General features: G+C 39.7%; 1 protein-coding gene across 2 annotated transcripts in view; it reads left to right on the top strand.

Moving 5' to 3' along the window:
• The window catches only part of DEPDC1B (DEP domain containing 1B), a 96,805-nt gene that overhangs the window by 29,147 nt on the left and 45,598 nt on the right, over positions 1–22,060 (top strand). For both annotated transcript variants that reach the window (XM_065905655.1, XM_065905654.1), the window contains exons 3-5: positions 12,962–13,097; positions 17,126–17,253; positions 20,502–20,632. In XM_065905655.1, the coding sequence (XP_065761727.1) occupies positions 12,962–13,097; positions 17,126–17,253; positions 20,502–20,632 (395 nt within the window). The remainder of the gene's footprint in view (positions 1–12,961; positions 13,098–17,125; positions 17,254–20,501; positions 20,633–22,060) is intronic.

Below are 22,060 nucleotides of genomic sequence, written 5' to 3'. Positions count from 1 at the left end.
GAAGCCTGTAGGTTGTAAGACTAGGTTTACAGAAGTCATGGAAACATGCCTGATATGCAGCATGCACTTAGATTGTTTGAATTGATTTGAAGGTGTCACACAGAAAGGAGTGCACATTAATAGAAGATTCTGTTAGTTCTGGTCCTCTGGGAAGAGAAAGATTCACCAGGAGGGCAGTGGATTTGTAGGCATCATAATGCCAGGGTTGGGGGGAAGCACCTGGGAAGGATAAAAGAAAGAGGAGTTAGGGAATGAGGGCCAAGCCCACAGGGTACAGTTCTGGAAAGGTCTCAGTCTCGGCCCGGCTGACGTGATGGGAAGTCCTTGGGCAGTCGTTACCTGCTGGGGGAGTCTTGTGTCTTCTGGTGGGATTGACCTGGCTCCAGTACCCGCAGTGTGCTCACTGATGTGCTGGAAGCATCCTGGGGGAAGCCTGAAAGGTGCAACAGCTAGAGGCTGGAGGCTGTCCTAGAGGCTGCTGCTCTCAGAGGGGCATGAGCCGTGCTCCTCCGTGTCCGGGCACCATCCATTCTTGTGCTGCACAGATTGTTTCTTGGGCGCCTTTCTTTTTGAGGCAAAATCTAGGAGATGGAAATTACATTCTGCTGGAGGAGTACATTCTGCTGCTGTAGCTCATGGCTACATGAGCTCGTGTAGCTCATGGTCTCAGGGCTGAGACTGGTGCAGATTCTCTACCTTCTCCACTCTCCATGGTCGATTCCCCCACCCTCAGCTGTCACACTGGCGGACTTGGGTGGCTTACCTAGAAGTGTGACCTGGAAGTTCATTCTGAGAATCTAGACCCTTGGTAACCATTTGCTTCTCAGGCGTGATGTTTGTGTACGTGCCCATTCACAGTACAGTGGGGGAAGGGAGCACGAGGTGCCCGGGGGTATTCATTCCTTCCTGCCCCCCAGGGTAAGAGCTGCTGTGCTTCCTTCTGCTGGTCAGGATCAATTACTCCTGCCATGATAGGGATTGCTCTTCTTGCCTGCTGCTCCCTGCCAGATTCTGGCAGGACTTCTCTTTGGAGGATGCAGAGCCCAGGGTCCCCGGGATGGGAACCACAAAGTCCCCCCAGTGGGTCATGGGAAGGATGGTAAGTGGGGCTGTTCCTGCTTCCACCCCTTGGTCCTGGGCAGGCATTCACATGTGTATTGGACCCAGCACTCTCTAGAGCCTTCTGACTTAACTCGTACACATTCCATTGTTCTGTATGTCCACCTCGTCTCCAGTACCATACTGTGTCCATTAGAGTGGGTTTGTAATGAATCTTGAATTCAGATAGTGTCCTCTAATTTTTCTTAAGTTGTTTTGGCTATTCTAGTTCTTTTGCCTTTTCATATACATTTTAGAATCAAATTGTTTATTTCTGGAAAAATTTCTTTTGAGATTTTGGAATGAAATTGTGTGGAATCTGTAGGTCAGTTTGGGGATTTTTGATAACAAAATGAGTCTTCCAAATCACCATGGTATATCTTTCAGTTTATTTAGGTTTTAAATCTCTCCGCAGTGTTGATAGCTTTAAATATACAGACTGCACAAATTTTGTTAGATTTAGACTAAGTAATTCATTTTTTTTGTGCTATTATAAATAGTGGTAGTTTTCCTTGTAGAAAATTTGTGCATTTCTTTTATTTTTTTATCATCAATATTTAATATATTTTCTTCTGTTGTAAATGGAATTTATTTTCTAAATAGTTATTGCTAATCTAAATCAAGAATTTCTTTCGGATCAGATCATCTCTCTCCCCTCCTTAAGAATACTCATTTGATGGAGGAGGCAACGGCAACCCACTCCAGTACTCTTGCCTGGAAAATCCCATGGACGGAGGGGCCTGGTGGGCAGCAGTCCATGGGGTCGCTAAGAGTCGGACACGACTGAGCAACTTCACTTTCACGCATTGGAGAAGGAAATGGCAACCCACTCCAGTGTTCTTGCCTGGAGAATCCCAGGGACAGGGGAGCCTGGTGGGCTGCTGTCTATGGGGTCGCACAGAGTCGGACACGACTGAAGTGACTTAGCAGCAGCAGCATCAACTTTGGGATGCTTCAGAGGGCCCCTGAGACCTCCCAAAGAGATATTAAACAACCCGAGTTCATTTGGCATGTTAAACTACACGGGAAGTGCTGTCAGAAGGAGTGATGAATCAAGTTATATTATATGGTGGATGTTACTGTAAGGTATAGTTTGGGCTGAGGCAGAAAAGAAGGAGAGAGAGATGGCATTTGTAGTTGGGCAGGGGGTGATAAGTCCCAGATAGATAGAACCGGCTTGGAGCCTCACGGTGGGACCTAAAGTTCGGTTTTATTTTCTCCGAAGTTAGTTGATTTAGTGAGGGCCTTTGAGACTGTTGTTTTCTTTTCTAGACCCAAAGACTCCTTCAGTTATTAATATAGGTATCCTAGAAATTATGTGACATCCATGAAAATCTGATATGTCCTGGTAAAATGCTGTCAGTTATAATTCTAGTTATCATATTAAAGTGTTTCAAGTCACAGCAAAAAAAAAAAAAATACTCATTTGATCATTTACTTATGGTGGAATCTTTATTCATACAGAATACAGAATAATTTCTGAGCTTATAATTCAGAGTTCCTTAGTGTATCAAGTAACTTTTTCCAGCTTCATCTCTTCCTGGAATTCTCTCTTGGAATTCTCCAGGCCAGAATACTGGAATGGGTAGCCTTTCCCTTCTCCAGGGGATCTTCCCAACTCAGGGATTGAACCCAGGTCTCCCTCATTGCAGGTGGATCCTTTACCAGCTGAGCCACAAGGGAAGCCCAAGAATACTGGAGTGGGTAGCCTATCCCTTCTCCAGCAGATCTTCCTGACCCAGGAATTGAACTTTGGTTTCCTGCATTGCAGGTGGATTCTTTACCAGCCGAGCTATTAGGGAAGCCTGTATCTCTCCTCCTTCCCCCAAATACTTTTAGTTCCTACACATTGAAGCAGAATCATGGGATGTAATCATTGGCAGTTTTTCAGCATTTAAATGATACAGGACTATAATAATGTTATTGGGCTCAAAAAATATATTGACTGGGTTTAAAGAGCATAGTGAAACCCAGCAAAATACTATAAATTTGCCTGACCTACGGGTTTCTGGGAAACAGCCGTCTCAGAGATCAGCTCCCGTAATAATCACTACTAGGCTGACTTTTTTTTTTTTTTTTTTTTTAGACTGACTTTTTTATACAAAGGCTTCAGGCTACTAAGGCAAAGGGTAAAAGCTGGGGCTGCTACAGATTTCTGGAGATGCTAAAAGAAAATTTTTAGCATGTATTGTGGAAAGGATTTTAAGTCATTCTATTCCCTATTATTCATGAATCAGATTTATTAAGAAATATAAATTGTTTTCCTTAGTGTTCAGATGCCCTGGAATGTTGATTGATTAGGTAATACATTCTATTTTATTTAGAGTATATTTGTCAAAGGATAGTAGTTTGGGTATGGGTTATTATTTAATTGCTCTTTTCCAACTAGTGTTTGGCAACTGAGGCAGCAGTAGGAGACCTGGGTTGCTGTGTTGAATGATTAACTGTGGCTAGTTCCTTTTTTTGCCTCAGATTTTTCAGTGTACAGATGTGTAGTTTGTGCTAGATCATCTCTAAGGGGACTTTATAATTTTGGAATCCATGATTATTTTGGGATTAAATTTATAGTTTGTATTTTATTGCTTATTTTTCGACCCTGCTGTGCAGTCTGTGGGATCCCAGCTCCTCAACCAGGGATCGAACCCAGGCTGTTGGCAGCAAAATCGAGGAGTCCCAACCACTGGTCTGCCAGGGAATTCCTTACAGTTTTTAAAATAAAGACAAATGTTGTCCTTTAGAAAGTGAAGGTGTTAGTTGCTCGGTTGTCTCCAACTCTTTGTGACCCCATGGACTATAGCCCGCTAGGCTCTTCTCTCCATGGAATTCTCTAGGCAAGAATACTGGAGTGGGTAGCCATGCCCTTCTGCAGGGGATCTTCCCAGGGCAGATAACCCAGGTCTCCTGAGTTGTGGGCAGATTCTTTCCTGTCTGAGCCACGAGGGGAGCCCCCCACTAGAGAGAGCTCTGCTCTATTTGAATGTCCTCAATTTTGAGAAATACATTTTTCATGCAAGGGTGTATAAACTATACTCGAACAATTTATATATGAATAATAAAGCAAACACCTATTACCCACAGTTTCTTCTCTGGAGAGGTCCTCAATATCCTGACATCTGCATAATCATTTGCTTACTTTTTGTTTTAACACTTAGGTTTGTATCCTTAAGTACTATTTTTGTTTCTGAAACACTTTTCTTTGTTTTGGACTTTATATATTAAAGATATCAAAGAGTGTATGTTCTCTGACTTGTTTTGTTTTTCATGGTTTTTGAGATTCATCCATCTTGGTATACTTAATTATAGTTCTTGGAATTTCCTCAGCTGTGTTACTTGTTCTCTTATATCAATTTAATCTCTATAATCTTTTTCTACTGTCATTGGAGATTTGGGTTACTTTGAGTTTTTTGCTTTTATAAACAATGCTGCCATGAACATTGGTGGATATGCATCCTTGCATATGTGTGAGTGTATCTTGAGGTTACTCAGAGTTACTGAGGAATGGAATTAGTATACAGGATATGTGTATGTTCATGTGTGCAAGTCCAACTTTACTAGGTCATGCCAACTGTTTTCCATAGTGAATATGCTAATTTTTATTTCAGTGAAAGTGAAAGTTGCTCAGTTATGTCTGACTCTTTTTGACCCCATGATACAGTCCATGAAATTTTCTAGGCCAGAATACTAGAGTGGGTAGCCTTTCCCTTCTCCAGGGGATCTTCCCAACCCAGGGATCAAACCCCGGTCTCCTTTGTTGCAGGTAGGTTCTTTACCACCTGAGCCACAAGAGAAGCCCAAGAATGCTGGAGTGGGTAGCCTATCCCTTCTCTAGCAGATCTTCCTGACCCAGGAATCGAACTGGGGTCTCCTGCATTGCAGGTGGATTCTTTACCAGCTGAGCTATCAGGGAAGCCCTTTATTTCAGTAGTGGGAAATAATTTGTTCCTGACTGACTTTAGCTTTTGCAGATGTGTTAAGAGTGAAATGATACTTCATTGTGATATTTTGAATTTCCTTGATTACTAATGAGATTGTGTTTGTGCTTGTGCTCAGTCACTTCATTCGTGTCTAACTCTCTGCGACCCTGCGGACCATAGCCCGCCAGGCTCCTTTGTCCTTGGGATTCTCAGTGTCTTTTTTTATTGAATTATAGTTGATTTATGATCTTGTATTAGTATCAGGTATACAACAACAAAGTGATTTGGTTTCATATATATATATATAAATTCTTTTCCATTATAGATTATTTCAAGATATTGAATGTAGTTCCTTGTGGTATGCAGTAAATCCTTGTCATCTATTTTATATATGGTAGTATGTATCTGTTATCCCCATACTCCTGATTTATCCCCCACTCCATGTTTATTTATCATTCCTGATTCCATACCTGGAAATTCCTGCTTCATGTCTTTTGTCTTCTCAATAGGATTTTGTTTTTTCTCATAAATCCTTAGCAGTTTAAAAAAATATATTCTGGATATTAATCCTTTGTCAGTTATATAGATTACAAAATCTCACATTTTTTTTTCTACCTTATGGTGTCTTGATGAACAGAAAAGTTTTTAATTGTGATGTGAATGTATCAGGCTTTTTCTTTGTACCCTATGGTTTTTATATCTTGCTTAAAAAGAATTCTTTTATTGCCAAAGGTCAGAGAGAGATTGTCTTATATTGTGTCCTAAATTTTTTTCTTTTTTGGCTGTACTAGGTCTTTGCTGTGGTGTGCAGGCTTCTCTAGTTGTGATGTGAGGGCTTCAGAGTGTGCAGACTCAGTCGTCTTAGTTCTCCAACCCGGGATCGAACCCATGTCTCCTGCACTGGAAGGTGGATTCTTAACCACTGAACTACCAGGGAAGTCCCAGGGCCCTAAATTTTATGGTTTTGCCCATGATTCTTATTCATGGTGTGAATTTGGGGTTATTCTGGTTTTCTATTGTTGAAAAACAGCTTATCCCAAACTTTAGTGGCTGAAAGCAACCGTTTTATTTAACTCATGATTTTTGTGTCAAAAATTTAGAAAGAGTTCAGCTGGCAGTATGACCCTTATCCACAAGGCATTAGTTGGGCTAGAAAATTCACTTCCAAGATGGCTCCTTTCTCTGCTCACAAATGTGGTACATTCGTGCATCTTGGCTCCTTTCTCCTTCTACCTGAGCTTTTATCCTCTAGGGCATCTCCATAGTTATGCTTCTTGTAGCATGATGGGCTTTGGGTAGTTGCTATTCTTATGTGGTTGTTGACTTCTAAGAGGTGTGTATTCCAAAAACGAGCATCCCAAGAGCTAGTATTTCCAATAGGCAAGGAGAGGAAACTGCCAAGCAGCTAAGATCTATGCCTGGAGTTCACAATGTCACTTCTGTCTGTTCTGTTTGTCAAAACAATCATGGGGTTCACTCACATTCAAAGGAGTAGGGAAGTAAAAATAACCTCCTCCTGTTGATGGAGAGTGTTAAAGCCACAGTGTGGAAGAAGCATAAAGAAAGGGAGATATTATTGTGGTCATCTTTGAAAAATACAATCTGACCACAACATTTATTTTGAAACTACATTCACCCACTTCGTCAAAACTCTCAAAATGTATTCTGTTATGGCATCACATATAGCAGTCAGTAATCCGTATGTCAGCAAAGGTCTGTCTAGTCAAAGCTATGGTTTTTCCATTAGTCATGTATGGATGTGAGAGTTGGACTATAAAGAAAACAGTGCTGAGGAATTGATGCTTTTGAACTGTGGCGTTGGAGAAGACTCTTGAGAGTCCCTTGGACTGCAAGGAAATCCAGCCAGTCCATCCTAAAGGAGATCAGTCCTGGGTGTTCATTGGAAGGACTAATGCTGAAGATGAAACTCCAATACTTTGGCAACCTGATGCGAAGAACTGACTCATTAGAAAAGACCCTGATGCTGCGAAAGATTGAAGGCAGGAGAAGGGGATGACAGAGGATGAGATGGTTGGATGGCATCACCGACTCTATGGACATGAGTTTGAGTAAGCTCCAGGAGTTGGTGATGGACCGGGAAGCCTGGCGTGCTGCAGTCCATGGAATCACAAAGAGTAGGACACGACTGAACGACTGAACTGAACTGAACCCATATGTAACACTTATATACTTGAAACATGTCTGCTATTCCTTGATTAGGTCACAGTTCTGCCTCCTGGATTCTATGTGGTTCCTGGCTATACCCTTATACTCTTAGCTCTAAATTACCCTTAGCTCTAAATTCTGAGTCATTTTGGTCCATGATTGCAGTGGAATAGCTTTCTAAGATGCTTCCTGCTTATAAAAGCTTGAGATTCTTAATTGTTTTTTTTTAATTTGAAATAGTTTAGTCCAAATGAATGTGCTCCTGGTGAATTTAAGGTCCTTTCTTTGTCTCAAAAGAGTTTGGAGATAAAAGAGGGAGGTTAAGCTAGTAAAGTGAGTTTATTTAAGCAAGAACCTGCTCTCAGAGGGACAGCAAGCAGACAGGCATGGAGCTGCTATCCTAGATTTCTTTGGCAAGTTGTTTATGAGGGGCAGACACATGAAGGGGTGGAATATTCACTGGGGAAGGAGGAGTTTGGGGGTTGTATTCCTTGATTTTCATCCCAGCTCCATCTTCCCTAAGGGAGGAGAGATTTTTGTCCTTATTCAGTTTACCTGGTGGCTCAGAAGGTGTAAAATCTGCCTGCAATGCAGGAGACCTAGGTTCGATCCCCGGGTTGGGAAGAGCCCCTAGAGAAGGAAATGACAACCCACTCCAGTGTTCTTGCCTGGAGAATCCCGTAGGCAGAAGAGCCTGGTGGGCTGCAGTCCAGAGTCGCAAAGAGTTGGACACAACTGAGCGACTAACACTTTGGCTTTTCACCTCAGCTTAGATCAGAGGTTCATGGTATTGGTGCATAATGGGTACTTCTTATCTGTAAGTCTACTTTTGTTGTAATGGGAACATAATGAGTAACAGGTTATGTTTGGACTCAGGAGATTCCCATCTTTCCACACATTTCTTTGTCTGCTTCCAGGACACTTATGACCCAAAATATATGGTTTCCTGTCAGTTTAGAGGTTTCTACTTTTCTCTGGCTGCCCACGGGCACCTGCTGTTTTTAAGATGTATGATTTCCTGCTACCTGTCCTCTGTCCCCATTTCTCTGCTCACACCTAGCTACCTGCCTATTGAAACCAGTGGCGATTCTGTTAGTACTGTTTCTGTGGATCTTTTTGTGCTTTAATCCATTAGACAAAAGTCACATTCGTAAATCTCTTTGAGATAGGCTCTACTCTGTTGTTAAATCTGCCCTGGTACAACACTCTAAGATTCCTAAAGTGCTGCTTTATAAGGTACTGTCCTAAATCTTTCTGAGGTTATAGCAAACGGTTTATAGCCACACACTTGTGATTACTCTGAGACAATAATTTACTAGCAACAGCTTGAATCTGATACTTGTTATAAGGCCATTTTTACTTTGAGAACCTTTTGCTGGGAGAGATTAGGGATGGAACTAGCTTTACTTTTGAATCATCAAGTCAGACTCTTATAGTTCCTCTAAATTTTGCTTAAAAGCTAAAAAGTTCCTTCTTTAGTTTATCTCTCTCTGTCCAAATCTTGTTATCAAGGCTAAAAGAAATAAGTTGGCACTTTCACCATTCATCCTGGAAGAGTCCTTAGCCAGGCCTACCTTTTGTATTTACCTTGTTACTGAAAGTGCCAGTTGTAACTGAACTTTATGTAACTGTGTAACATGGGCCTTTCTCCATCTTCAGTAACAACCTCGTCATTGTTCTTCCAGCCTTCACTAACATGGGTCTCTGAGACCCTTTAAGCCTCCACTCACTGCCTGGCCCTAATGCCACACATATCTGTTCTGGTTATCTGTTGTTTAACAAAGCTATGTGCAAACTTAGTGGCTTAAAACAATCATTGTAATTTTTATGTAATTTTGTGGGTTTTAGGAAGGTACTGCTGGTTTTAGCTGGTACTGCTGAGGCCCATCCACAAGCCTGGAACTTCTGTGCTCCTTGACCTCAATTTCTTTTCATGCAGACTCTCCTCTTCTCAGGCCTCTTCCTATCGCTTAGACATCTCACAGGGTAGTGCGCTGGGCTCAGGGTGGTTGCACTTCTTACATGATGAATGGTTTCCAGGAGAGAGTTTTGCAAGAGTGAGTGATGAGCACAAGTTCCAAGAGGCAGGAAGAAAAGTTTCAGGCAAGTTAAAGGCTAGTGCCTAGAACTGCCACTGTCACTTCTGCCGTCTTCTTTTTATCAAAGTAATTAGAGACAGCTCACCCTAACAAGACTCTGCCTCTTGTTAGGGAAGTGGCAGGATCACACCGCAGAAGCGCATGTAGGTGGGAGGTTAATATTGCAAGACATCTTTGGAACTTACGTTGGCCACAGGGGTGCAGCCTCGCTGTTCCCAAATGGATACCACTTGGATCAGAGTTCTTTGTTGAACAGTCGGTTCTCTTTCATTGATATGTAATGTCTGTTCTGTCATAAATCAGATTTCTAAACATGTGTGTATTTGTTTTAGATTGCCTTTTTGCACTCTTGATTTTCAACTGGTGGTTATTCTGCAGGGAATAATATATGGAGACATTTTTGGCTGTCATACTTGGGAGAAGGTGCTACTAGCATCTAGAGAATAGAGGCCAGGCTTACTGCCAAGCATCTTATTATGTACAGAACTGCCTCCCACAGCAAAGAATCATCCAGCCCCTAATGTCAATAATGCTGAATTTGAGAAATCATACTCCATATCACCAGTATTGTCCTGCCATATTATCTTAATTAGCTTAAAGTTGATAGAGTAAGTCATCTCACTTTGCTTTTCATCTTTAAGAATGAATGTCTTAATTATGTTTGATCACTTGTGTTTCCATATAAATTTTAGAATCAGTTTATCATGTGTCATGAAAAACTATATTTTGGTTGGAATTTCATTATAACTATATATCTTCATGAGGAGCATTGAGATTTTATGATATTGAATCCTCTTATTCACTAATATGATATTTCTGTCAATTTAATTCTTTGATACCTTTTAATGAAACTTCATACTTTTCTTATTAAAAGGTTTGCAAATCTTTTGTGTAAGATTTACTCTCTTGACCAGTTAGCTGTGAGGCTTGTAATAAGTTATGTTCCTCATTTGGACCTTAATTTCCCTAAGTGAAAAATGTGACATTTGAATAGATCATCTCTAAGAGGTTTTCAAGCCCCAGATGACATGATTAAAATGTTAGAAATTGAAAACTTTGAATGCACAGAATACAAGTAGTCCACTAGAGGGAGCTCTTCTGCATTTTGTCTCTTGCCAGATTGCCAGTCAGCTATGAAGGTAACTGCATCAGCTACTGATGTTAATAGCTGTAGATGCTGTAGCGCAGACCTCATCTTATCAGGGCAGGGGAAGAAGGTGACTCCCTGGTATCTCTTTGGTCATAGTTCTCCACAAAAGAAATGTTGCCTTGGTCCAGGGAAGGTATCCTTTTTTTTTTTTTTTTCCGAGTGTGGGAAGATAAGCAACATATTGTGAACCTAGGAGGAAACTTACGGATCATCCAATTTAATTCCTTTATTTAAAAGTGAAAAAGCTATGATTTAGAGACACTTTCACTTTCCAAAGGACAAACAGACAATTTGTGAGAGAGCCAAGGCTGAAACTCAAGTTCATATTTTTCACACTATAGTGAGGAAATGGAGAAAAGAAGTAAGTAGTGGATTTGAGTGATGCAATGGGAGTAGGGGTTATGTTTAATTTTTAAAGGACTGAGAGGTGGGTGGTCTGTGAATTCCCTGGAATTATTATATGTATGTCAGGGCTTCCCAGGTGGCACCAGTGGTAAAGAAGCCTCCTGCCAATGCAGGAGACATAAGAGATAGAGTTTTGATCCCTAGACTGAAAAGATCCCCTTGAGGAGGGCATGACAACCCACTTCAGTATTCTTGCCTGGAGGATCCCATGGCCAGAGGAGCCTGGCGGGCTACAGTCCATGGGGTTGCAGAGAGTCGGGACACTACTGAAGCGACTTAGCATGCATGCACGCATGTGTATGTGAATGTGAGAGTTTGTGTGTATGTGTCTACACATGTGTGCACATACTTGCTATATTTTGGATGTGATTGTTGGCTTCTAAGAAATAGGATTGGACTGTGGTAAGCCAGCATTTACTTACAAAGCAGAATAACTTTCACTGGTTTTAGAGATTCATTTAATTTATAAATTATAATCGTTTGGAAATACCTGCCTTGGTAACTTGATTACCAAAAATTTAAGTTATCTTTCAGTTTATTTATCTTTAATTTAATTTAATGATTTCCAGATCTCATTTTTTTTTCTTACTCAAAACTGACTTTTCAAATAAAGTGTGGTTTTTGGATGTTCTTTTCAGAAGATGGAACTCAACTGCTCTCTGTTAGCCATCCTTTTTGAAGTCTGTTATGACTGTTTTTGAAATGTTTCTCCATAGTACTTTTATTATTTATAATTCTTCTGGTTTACCTTGATAGAGACTTTCCTTGCTAACTGTAGACATTTAAAATTTCCTTATTTCTGCAGTTGCCTTATGAATAGTATCTTTATGTTTTATTTGGATTACTTGTTTATGGATAACATGGACAAGATTTTAAGCCTTTTGTTTGGCTTACATAAATAAAAAAATAAAAATAGAAGTCTTTACCTATTGACTTCTATGTCAACTTTTAAGAACTAGAGTTCTTATGTTACTTTTTCAATGTAGTACAATATATCCTTCTCTAGCAAGCTAACAGAAAAAGATGCTCTGAGAAAAATATGTATTTAATTGCCTCTTGTTCTTTATTAGCTATGCCCTAGACCAGTTTAAAGAGAGTCAGATTGTTTTAGACTTCTATGTATTTGTCCATGGAGTGATGATACCTAGGGTGGATAAAAGCAGAGAAGGGGTATAAATGGCAGAATAAGGATACTGGGACCTGGAGGAAGGCAACCCACTCCAGTGTTCTTGCCTGGAGAATCCCCATGGACAGAGGAGCTGGCAGGCTGCAGTCTGAGGGGTCGCAGAGAGTTGGACTGAGAGACTCAGGATAGCATAAGGGTCCTGGGGAGCTTTCTGTCTCCAAGATGAAGTTTGAGACTGTAGCTGCAATCTCAGTGTGAAGTGTTAGATATTCAAGGAAAGGAGGGTTACTCTTTATTAGAAACAGTTATGAAAATAAATATTAGGCCAAATGATTTTTGTTCTAGTGTTCATCTCCTCAGCAAGTATTACTGAGGTTTTATCTGTCAGTAATTTCAGCTTGCATGTGTGCTTTGTCGGTCAGTCGTGTCTGACTCTGCGACGCCACGAACTGTAGCTCGTAGGCCCCTCTGTCCATGGGATTCTCCAGGCAAGAATACTGGAGTGGGTTGCCATGCCCTCCTCCAGGGGATCTTCCCAACCCAGGTCTCCTGCATTGCAGGAGGATTCTTTACCATCTGAGCTACCAGGGAAGCTTACTTGCATACTAACCAGCTAAAAATTTCAGCTGGAGTTAGATGGCAGTAAGGGTTTTGAGCTGGGTGAAAGAAATGACTTTCTTTTCAGGGTTAGGGTTCCATTAAAAACATCTTTAATCATGAAAATCAAGTGACAGAACAAGGTTTATTTATTTAAAAATGTGTCACATGTTTGACTTCTGTTTTTCCTTCATAAAGGTGATTTGATGGATGTAATGGATGAATGTTTTTAAAAAATCATATATTGTTGGGTACAATTAGATGTGTGTAATGATTTAAGTATGAATTGATTATCCGAAGTTAGGAATTATATAAATTCTCAAGGGTACAAGAAGTGGGGATTACTGTTAAAATATCTGTATTTCCCACTGACTGCAATAATAGAAATTTTCTTCTTGGTTTTTAGATTTCCTCCTTCTTCACCCCTGAAGCCTTATCCAAAGAGGCCTCCATATCAAAAGGATGTTATTAAATTTCCAAAATGGAATGATCCCCCACCAGGCACTTCACAAGAGAGCATCCCGGTGAGGCCACTTGTGATGGTAAGTGCCATTATAGAAGCTGATGGACTAGCAGCGGGAGAGAGAGAGAGAAAAAGTTTGTGAACCCTTAGGCTTAGTTCAGTTTTTTTTTTTGGTCCCTTGGAAATAGTGGTGTGAAAGCACTTTAAAACAATATCTTAGCTGTCAGTAGCTAAGAGACCAGTAGCACAAGAAGACTGGCTTTTGCATTTTTCACTCTTGCCCATTGACACTTGGACTGAATAGGTGGTACCCATTTTCATACATTTAGACTGAGCAGATTTCTCATAAAACTCCCTTGTAATTTCCTTTTCTTTTCTATTCTGTAATTTCCTCAATTCCCTTTTTGTCTCCTCTTCCTGAACTTTGTTGTAATTATTACCAGTTGAAAGTGTAAAGGTTGGGACATGCAGAATTGTGGAGTGAGCCCTGATAATATGAACAAAGGTATAGTTTGGAGAAACCTAAGCACATTGTAGAATAAACTGCCTTTTTGGAAGCATACTTTTCTCTTGAAATATCCCCAACAGAAAACTACTAAGATTGAGATAATGCTAAAAAATAAAATGTAGACAAAAACTTCTATAGGCAGTTTATTTAAAGAATTGTACTAACAACCATGTTTTAAGTTAGTTTAGCCTTATAGGACTAGATGTCCAGTTCCTACATTTGCAGAGGTGTGTTGTAAACATTTTTAGGCAATGAGATTGAATGTGGTTATATTGTATCTCAGTTTGGAGAGAGTAATTAAGCAGCTTAGCCTTTATCAGAAATAATGCAGGAGTGAGACCAGTGACAGAAATGGGGACTCCCTATGGGATTTGTTAGGGACAGTGATGAATGTAGTTTTAATTATGCTTGATGATAAAGGTAGCTGATATTATATGGAAATGTCTAACAGGCAGGTGGAGGTAATGGCCCTGGAAGTTAGATGAGAGGTCATATTTGAAAGTCATTAATTTATTCTTTCAACAAACTTTTATTGAGTGTTTGCTATGTGCCATGCATTGTGCCAGGTTCTACAGATACAGTTGAATGTGATATAGTTTTTCCTCCAGAAGAGCTCATACAGTGATAGGTGATTAGGAAACAGTGGGACTACTCTGAAAGAGTGAGCACAAAGGGTATTTGAGGATCATTTAATTCATTACTAATGAGAAGTTAATTAAGCTCTAGCTGATAGTTTCTGTGCTCTAAAATATAAGCTCCATGAAATCAGGTTCATTTTTAAAAAAGAAATTTGTGTTTAAACACCTAATATGACCCCAATCAGTAGAGTGGTTATTCAGCAGATGTTTTTTCATTGTAAGGTCATCTAGTGTTGTTTATACACAACAGGTAAAACCCCATATTAAACTAATGTGTATATATGTCATCACTATAATAACTTCCCCTTTCTCTTCTTTTTGGTTCTGTGAACCTCTAGGAGGACCAGCTGCTCATTAGTCACTTTCATGCACCAATGAAGAAGACAGTGTCTTCTCTCTTCTCTCATCTGTTTTCAGTTTCTCATTTTCAGCAATCCTGAGGTCATCTGCCAGTGACTCTGATTCATCACCCATTCCCCCGACCCATAGCTTGTCATGTCCCTGATTTTTTGGATATTTCTGATAACCTTGCTCTTGCCTTTTCTTGCCTTAACCTTAAATTAAGTGGTGGAGGTTTGAGATCCTCACTTGTTCCAGCTCCTCTAATGCTTGGGCTCTGCTTCTTGGGAACTGTCCAGAGAAAAAATGGCAGACTAGGATCTGTTTTCCCAGTTGGGGCTCAATACAGTTGTTAGATTGATGATGTTAGTAGTCAATAGAGAAACAGTCCATCTTTCTTAAAGCACTTGAGTTCGTCTTCCTTTTTTTAATCTTACTTTCCCTCTTTCTATCTCTGCCTCCACTTTTCTTATTGGTTTTGTTTTTGTTCTGTCCTGTCCTCTCTCTTGCCTAGCCATTATATAAAGTAAAATGAAGTGCAGCAAATAAAACAATTTGTTGTGTCTGCTGACAGGCAGCAGGTGGAGAGTGAGCTCTGGAGACAGACTACTGGGTCTGAATCTTGGTTCTTTATTTATTAGCTGTACAAGCTTGTTTCTCTGTTTCATTTGCTGTGTCTGTGTCTAAGTTTTCTTTTTGGTGAGAGTGGGATGATAACATTCCCCTGGGGTAAGATGGTCATGACACTCAAGTGACTTCATATCTATAGTGTGTTTACAAGGGTGCCTGACACACAGGCTTTGGAAAACTGTTAATTGCTATTGCCATTATTAATAGAGTTGTTCATAGATAGAGACAAAAGAAAAAAATTACTCATAGTATCATCCAGAGAGAATTAATATTAACTCTTTTGTTTTTTCCCTATGCATTTTTTTTAAAGGTTGTCATATTTGCAGTATGGCCCCAGCTCCAGCCCCTCACAGGGCTGGCTACAGTGGCAGGTTGGCCATGCCACCCGGAGCCATGATGTAGCCCATCTGGTTGTCCAGAGACACACTGCGCTGCCGCAGGTGGTGGGAAATCATGAGGTTCTGCTGGGGCAGAAGGCCCAGGAGGGAGCCCTGTGGGGAGCGCATGTCGGGGGGCTGGCTGTAGACCTTACCCCCCATGGCCTGCTGCTTCATCAGCATGAAATTCTGCTTGGTCATGAGGCTTTATGGGGGTGGGGGGCATGACACCCTAGTGCAGGCTGTGGGGCACCATGCCCTGCTGCGGGGGCACACCTGTCCTGCCAGCAAGGACATCTGTCCTGCCAGCAAGGATGTCTATCTATCTGGGGTGGCACGTAGACATGTTGAGCTCCCACTGCTATGCATGTTTTTAACACTGTAATGAGGTCATGCTGTTCTGTTTTGGTTGCCTGTATTCTACACTTATAACAGAATATTGTGTCCATTTTTTAATGTTATTAAACATTCAGTATCATTTTTAACATCTGCATCTTGTCTGTAAAGTACTATAGTTTAATCCAGTCCTTCACGGTCAGATATGTATTATACCATGTTTTCAACTTTTTCGTTCTATGTGTAAACAATTTAATTAGCAGTATCTTTACAGATAAATAATTGAATATTTGTTTAAGATAACTTTTGGAAATGAATTGGCTAGGCAAATGCAACAACTGACACTCCTACTGTCAAAAGAGAACACCTAATTTAGATGGTTTTAAAAAAAGTACAAATCCACACGATCTTCAAGTTTCTTTTGCAATTTAGTAATTCTCAAAAACAAACCCCCAAACCATATCAAAGAACAACTTTACAGCTCATTTTTTCCAATTAAGATTTTTCTATAATAACACTTCTGCAGAAACCGTTTATAATAAAAGCACGTTGTAGATGACTTCTTATATGTTTTGCCTTTAAAAGTTCAAAAGTTCCTCTCTGTGATTACCAGAAGGGAGTTTTAAGACTTCTGTCTAGTAGCCTAAATGTGAGAAGGGAGATGCTAAGAACACTGAAGCGTTAAAACAGTGTGAGTTTGGGCAGCTTACTTCAGCTCTTTGGGCTTTTGTTTTTCTTCCTGGTTTTATCTCCAGATGTCCTTGTAGAGCTCTTGTTTGCCTGCTTCTTCAGATGTCTAAGGTCTCGGGACTGCTATCTAACATTGTACTTACTTGATATTTTCTTACTTATTTATTTTTTTTTAAAAGAGTTCTTGAAAGTAATAGACTTTAATGTTATTGTAGGCAGTCACTTAATTTGAATAGTGTGTGAATTTGGATTGGTATTCCTCAAGTTAATTTTTAATTAATGAAGTTTTATCACTGCTACTTCACTGATTAGTTGGCACTCCCACAGGAGAAAATAGCTAATGTCTTGCTTATTGCTATAGCTCTTTGGCAATTCTTGACTATTCATTTATGATACGATCTGATCTTTAAGAGTTATACTTTATTACTCTGTAGTCCATGCAAAGAAAGTTAGTTTATATTTTAAATGATTATTTAAATCAAGTTTAAAAATAACCAAATCAAAGAAGTTTTTCATAAAATCATACCACTGTCTACTGAAATGTTTGTTCTGTCCTTCTGTCTTTCTCCACTCCCTCACCCCCAATTAGAATTCTGAGATGTGGTACAAGCGTCACAGTATTGCTATTGGAGAGGTGCCGGCTTGCCGTCTTGTCCACCGCAGACAGCTGACAGAGGCCAATGTAGAAGAGATCTGGAAGTCTATGACATTATCATAGTACGTGCATTTGATATTAATGAGATCTTTAATATTGTTTTTTTGTTTTGTTTTGTTTTGCTTCTCTGCTACTCTGCATACTTAATTTTCTGAAACTGTGTATAAAAATCTCAACTTTTGAGTGCATTATTTGCACCTATCCTGCTTAGCAAGCAGACTTTAACTGAATTCAGGGAATTTTCTATTATCATTTATACTAATTAAGAATAGAACTTTAAAAGTTTTTGTTTTTCTTTTACCCACAACCCAGAAATATCTACTGGTTAAATATTTTTATTTTTAAAAATTTAACTCTAGTTGATTTATAATATTGTGTTAGTTTCAGGTGTACAACTTCAGATTCTTTTCCATTATAGGTTAGTACAAGATATTGAATATAGTTCAATATATTGTGCTTTACAGTAAATCCTTGTTGTTTATCTATATTGTTTATAGTGGTACATGTCTGTTAATCCCATACTCCTAATTTATCCCCCCTCCTTGCCTTTATCCTTACAGTTCAGTTCAGTTCAGTCGCTCAATCGTGTCCGACTCTTTGTGACCCCATGAACCACAGCAGGCCAGGCCTCCCTGTCCATCACCAACTGCCGGAGTTTACCCAAACCCATGTCCATTGAGTCGTTGATGCCATCAAACCATCTCATCCTCTGTTGTCCCATTCTCCTCCTGCCCTCAATCTTTCCCAGCATCAAGGTCTTCTCCAATGAGTCAGCTCTTCGCATTAGGTGGCCAAAGTACTGGAGTTTCAGCTTCAACATCAGTCCTTCCAATGAACACCCAGGACTGATCTCCTTTAGGATGGACTGGTTGGATCTCCTTGCAGTCCAAGGAACTCTCTGGAGTCTTCTCCAACACCACAGTTCAAAAGCATCAATTCTTTGGCGCTCATTTTCTTTATAGTCCAACTCTCATATCCATACATGACTACTGGAAAAACCATAGCCTTGACTAGACGGACCTTTGTTGACAAAGTGATGTCTCTGCTTTTTAATATGCTGTCTAGGTTGGTTATAACTTTCCTTTCAAGGAGTAAGTGTCTTTTAATTTCATGGCTGCAGTCACCATCTGCAGTGATTTTGGAGCCCCCCCAAATAAAGTCTGCCACTGTTTCTGCTGTTTCCCCACCTACTTGCCATGAAGTGATGGGACCAGATGCCATGATCTTAAGTTTTCTGAATGTTGAGCTTTAAGCCAACTTTTTCACTCTCCTCTTTCACTTTCATCAAGAGGCTTTTTAGTTCATCTTCACTCTCTGCCATAAGAGTGGTGTCATCTTCATATCTGAGGTTATTGATATTTCTCCTGGCAATCTTGATTCCAGCTTGTGCTTCTTCCAGCCCAGCGTTTCTCATGATGTACTCTGCATATGAGTTAAATAAGCAGGGTGACAATATACAGCCTTGACATATTCCTTTTCCTATTTGGAACCAGTCTGTTGTTCCATGTCCAGTTCTAACTGTTGCTTCCTGACCTGCATACAGGTTTCTCAAGAGGCAGGTCAGGTGGTCTGGTTTCCCATGTCTTTCAGAATTTTCTACAGTTTATTGTGATCCACAGAAAGGCTTTGGCATAGTCAATAAAGCAGAAATAGGTGTTTTTTCTGGAACTCTCTTGCTTTTTCTATGATCCAGTGGATGTTGGCAATTTAATCTCTGGTTCTTCTGCCTTTTCTAAAACCAACTTAAACATCTGGATGTTCACAGTTCACATATTGCTGAAGCCTGGATTGGAGAATTTTGAGCATTACTTTACTAGCGTGTATGATGAGTGCAATTGTGTGGTAGTTTGAGTATTCTTTGGCATTGCCTTTCTTTGGGATTGGAATGAAAACTGACCTTTTCCAGTCCTGTGGCCATGGCTGAGTTTTCCAAATTTGCTGACATACTGAGTGCAGCACTTTCACAGCATCATCTTTTAGGATTTGAAATAGCTCAACTGGAATTCCATCATCTCCACTAGCTTTGTTCGTAGTGATGTTTCCTAAGGCCCACTTGAATGTGAGATTCCAGGATGCCTGGCTCTAGGTGAGTGTGAGTGATCACACCATCGTGATTGTCTGGGTCATGAAGATCTTTTTTGTATAGTTCTTCTGTGTATTCTTGCCACCTCTTCTTAATATCTTCTGCTTCTGTTAGGTCCCTGCCATTTCTGTCCTTTATTGAGCCCACCTTTGCGTGAAGTGTTCCCTTGGTGTCTCTGGTTTTCTTGAAATTATCTTTATCCTTTGGTAACCATAAGTTTGTTTCTATGTCTGTGAGTCTATTTGTATTTTGTAAATAAGTTGATTTGTATTATTTTTTTAGATTCCACATGTAGGTGATATCATGTAATATTTATTTTTCTCCTTCTCACTCACTTCTGTTAGTGTGATAGTCTATAGGTCTATCCACGTTGCTGCAAATGTCTATATTTTATTCTTTCTTATGGCTGAGTAATATTCCATTGTGTATATGTATCACATCTTTATCAGTTCATGGGTCAATGGACACTTTGGTTATGTAAATATTGCTGCAGTGAACCTTGGGGTGCATATATCTTTTTGAACTAGAGTTTTCATCTTTTCTGGATATAAGCCCAGGAGTGGGATTGTTGGATCATATGGTAACTCTATTTTCAGTTTTTTAAGGAACTTCCACACTGTTTTCCATAGTGACTGCACTAATTTACATTCCCATTTACAGTAGAGGATGGTTCCCTTTTCTCCATACCCTCCATAGCATTTATTATTTGTAGACTTTTTGATGTTGGCCATTTTGACTAGTGTGAGGTGGTGACTTGTTTTGATTTGCATTTCTCTAATAATTAGTGTTGTAAAGTTTCTAGTTACACTGAAATCTTAAGCTTATTGAAATATAAAACGGAAAATTTCGGCTTCTAGATATATGATATACAGTAGATAACTAAAGTTAACAATGTCATAGCAGGTTTTTTAAAAGAAATTTTATAAAGATATACTCGTAGCAGTTTCTTATCATTGGTTAAGATAGTTTTTGTTATTATAATATGTAATTTAAAAATAATTTTCTTGACATTCAGTGTGTTATGCTTTTAAGTTAGTGAAGTACTACATTAATGACAAAGGGGTCTTTTTAAAGTTTGTTTTATATACTCAATGTCTGGCCTTTTTACCCCATAAAAATCAGGTGAAACACATGAAAACAGCACATTTTAAAGATCTTTTATAGTGCTGGGTCTTGGGCAGATGATTTTTAAAAAGTGATTAATATAATCATGGTTTATCTTTTTAGTTTACAGAAAATCCTTGGCCTGGATTCCTTAGAAGAGGTTTTAGACATTACACTTGTCAACTCCAAGTTCATCATCCATAATGTATACAGTGTGAGCAAGCAAGGAGTTGTTATCCTTGATGACAAGTCAAGTAAGTGCATAAAAGCCATTTTGTTCTCAGTTGACTGAGTGCATTGACTGTACAGTCCATCTCCTTCTATTTGGCCTTTCCCTAAACCCTGCACAAGTTTACCCGCTCATTCTGTAAAGCTTTAGCTTACTTCCAAAGACCTTTATACTAATTCAGGAACTGTCATAGAAAGATGAATACCCAGGAGTGAAGGCCTGAGCCACATCCATCTAGAGGCTAGTTCACTGGTAGCCATGTGGTAGTATAAAGTAGTTCTTTATCATCTCCAGGAAATCCCTGAGAAGTAAGTTTAATGCCTAACAGATTCTTTGAGTCAACTTTTAGGGGGGTCCAGGGGCCTGATTGATTTTCAGAGCTCTCATTTAGCTTTTCATTATGGTGTCTTTGTGTCAGATTTTCAGGGATAGTCTTGGTTTATATCATTTTTCCCCGTTTTTACAAAGGTAGCTTTTTAGATGTTGAAGGTGTTTTAATTTTTTTATGCCTTTTTACTCCAAACCAGTTTACAAATTGGGGAAAATGAACATTTAGCAACTCCCTGTTCTGATTTTTGACTAAGAAAAATAAAGTGCTTGTAACTGTAGTGAACCAGAGTCCTCAAACTGATTTAAAAATTTCCTTCCCCTGAATAAGGGATGGATCCACATTGGATACCCTCTTTGATTGCTGCTTCTTTTACTTCAAGCTCTTGATCCTAGGAATTAGCTGGAGTTAGAATGACCTTTGGATGTGGGAAGATGGTATAATACTTTCAGGTTTTTATAAATTAATATTAAATGAAGCGCTGGAGGCTCCTGGGCAGCAAGCAGAGCTGGCCTAGAAGGAGCCTAGCAGTGAGAAGGGAAGACGTTTTTCTAGGCCTTATTTCTTTTTTTTTTTTTTTTTTAATATTATTTTATTAGTTGGAGGCCAATCACTTTATAACATTTCAGTGGGTTTTGTCATACATTGACATGAATCAGCCATATAGTTACACGTATTCCCCATCCCGATCCCCCCTCCCACCTCCCTCCCCACCCGACTCCTCAGGGTCCTCCCAGTGCACCAGGCAAGAGCACCTGACTCATGCATCCCACCTGGGCTGGTGGTCCGTTTCACCATAGATAGTATACATGCTGTTCTTTCAAAACATCCCACCCTCACGTTCTCCCCCAGAGTTCAAAAGTCTGTTCTGTACTTCTGTGTCTCTTTTTCTGTTTTGCATATAGGGTTATCGCCACCATCTATCTAAATTCCGTATATATGTGTTAGTATACTGTAATGTTCTTTATCTTTCTGGCTTACTTCACTCTGTATAATGGGCTCCAGTTTCATCCATCTCATTAGAACTGATTCAAATGAATTCTTTTTAACGGCTGAGTAATATTCCATGGTGTATATGTACCACAGCTTCCTTATCCATTCATCTGTTGATGGGCATCTGGGTTG

This window comes from Muntiacus reevesi, chromosome 14 (genome assembly GCF_963930625.1).
Source record: "Muntiacus reevesi chromosome 14, mMunRee1.1, whole genome shotgun sequence".
Taxonomy (NCBI): Eukaryota; Metazoa; Chordata; class Mammalia; order Artiodactyla; family Cervidae; genus Muntiacus; species Muntiacus reevesi.
This window is presented reverse-complemented; position numbering and strand designations above follow the sequence as displayed.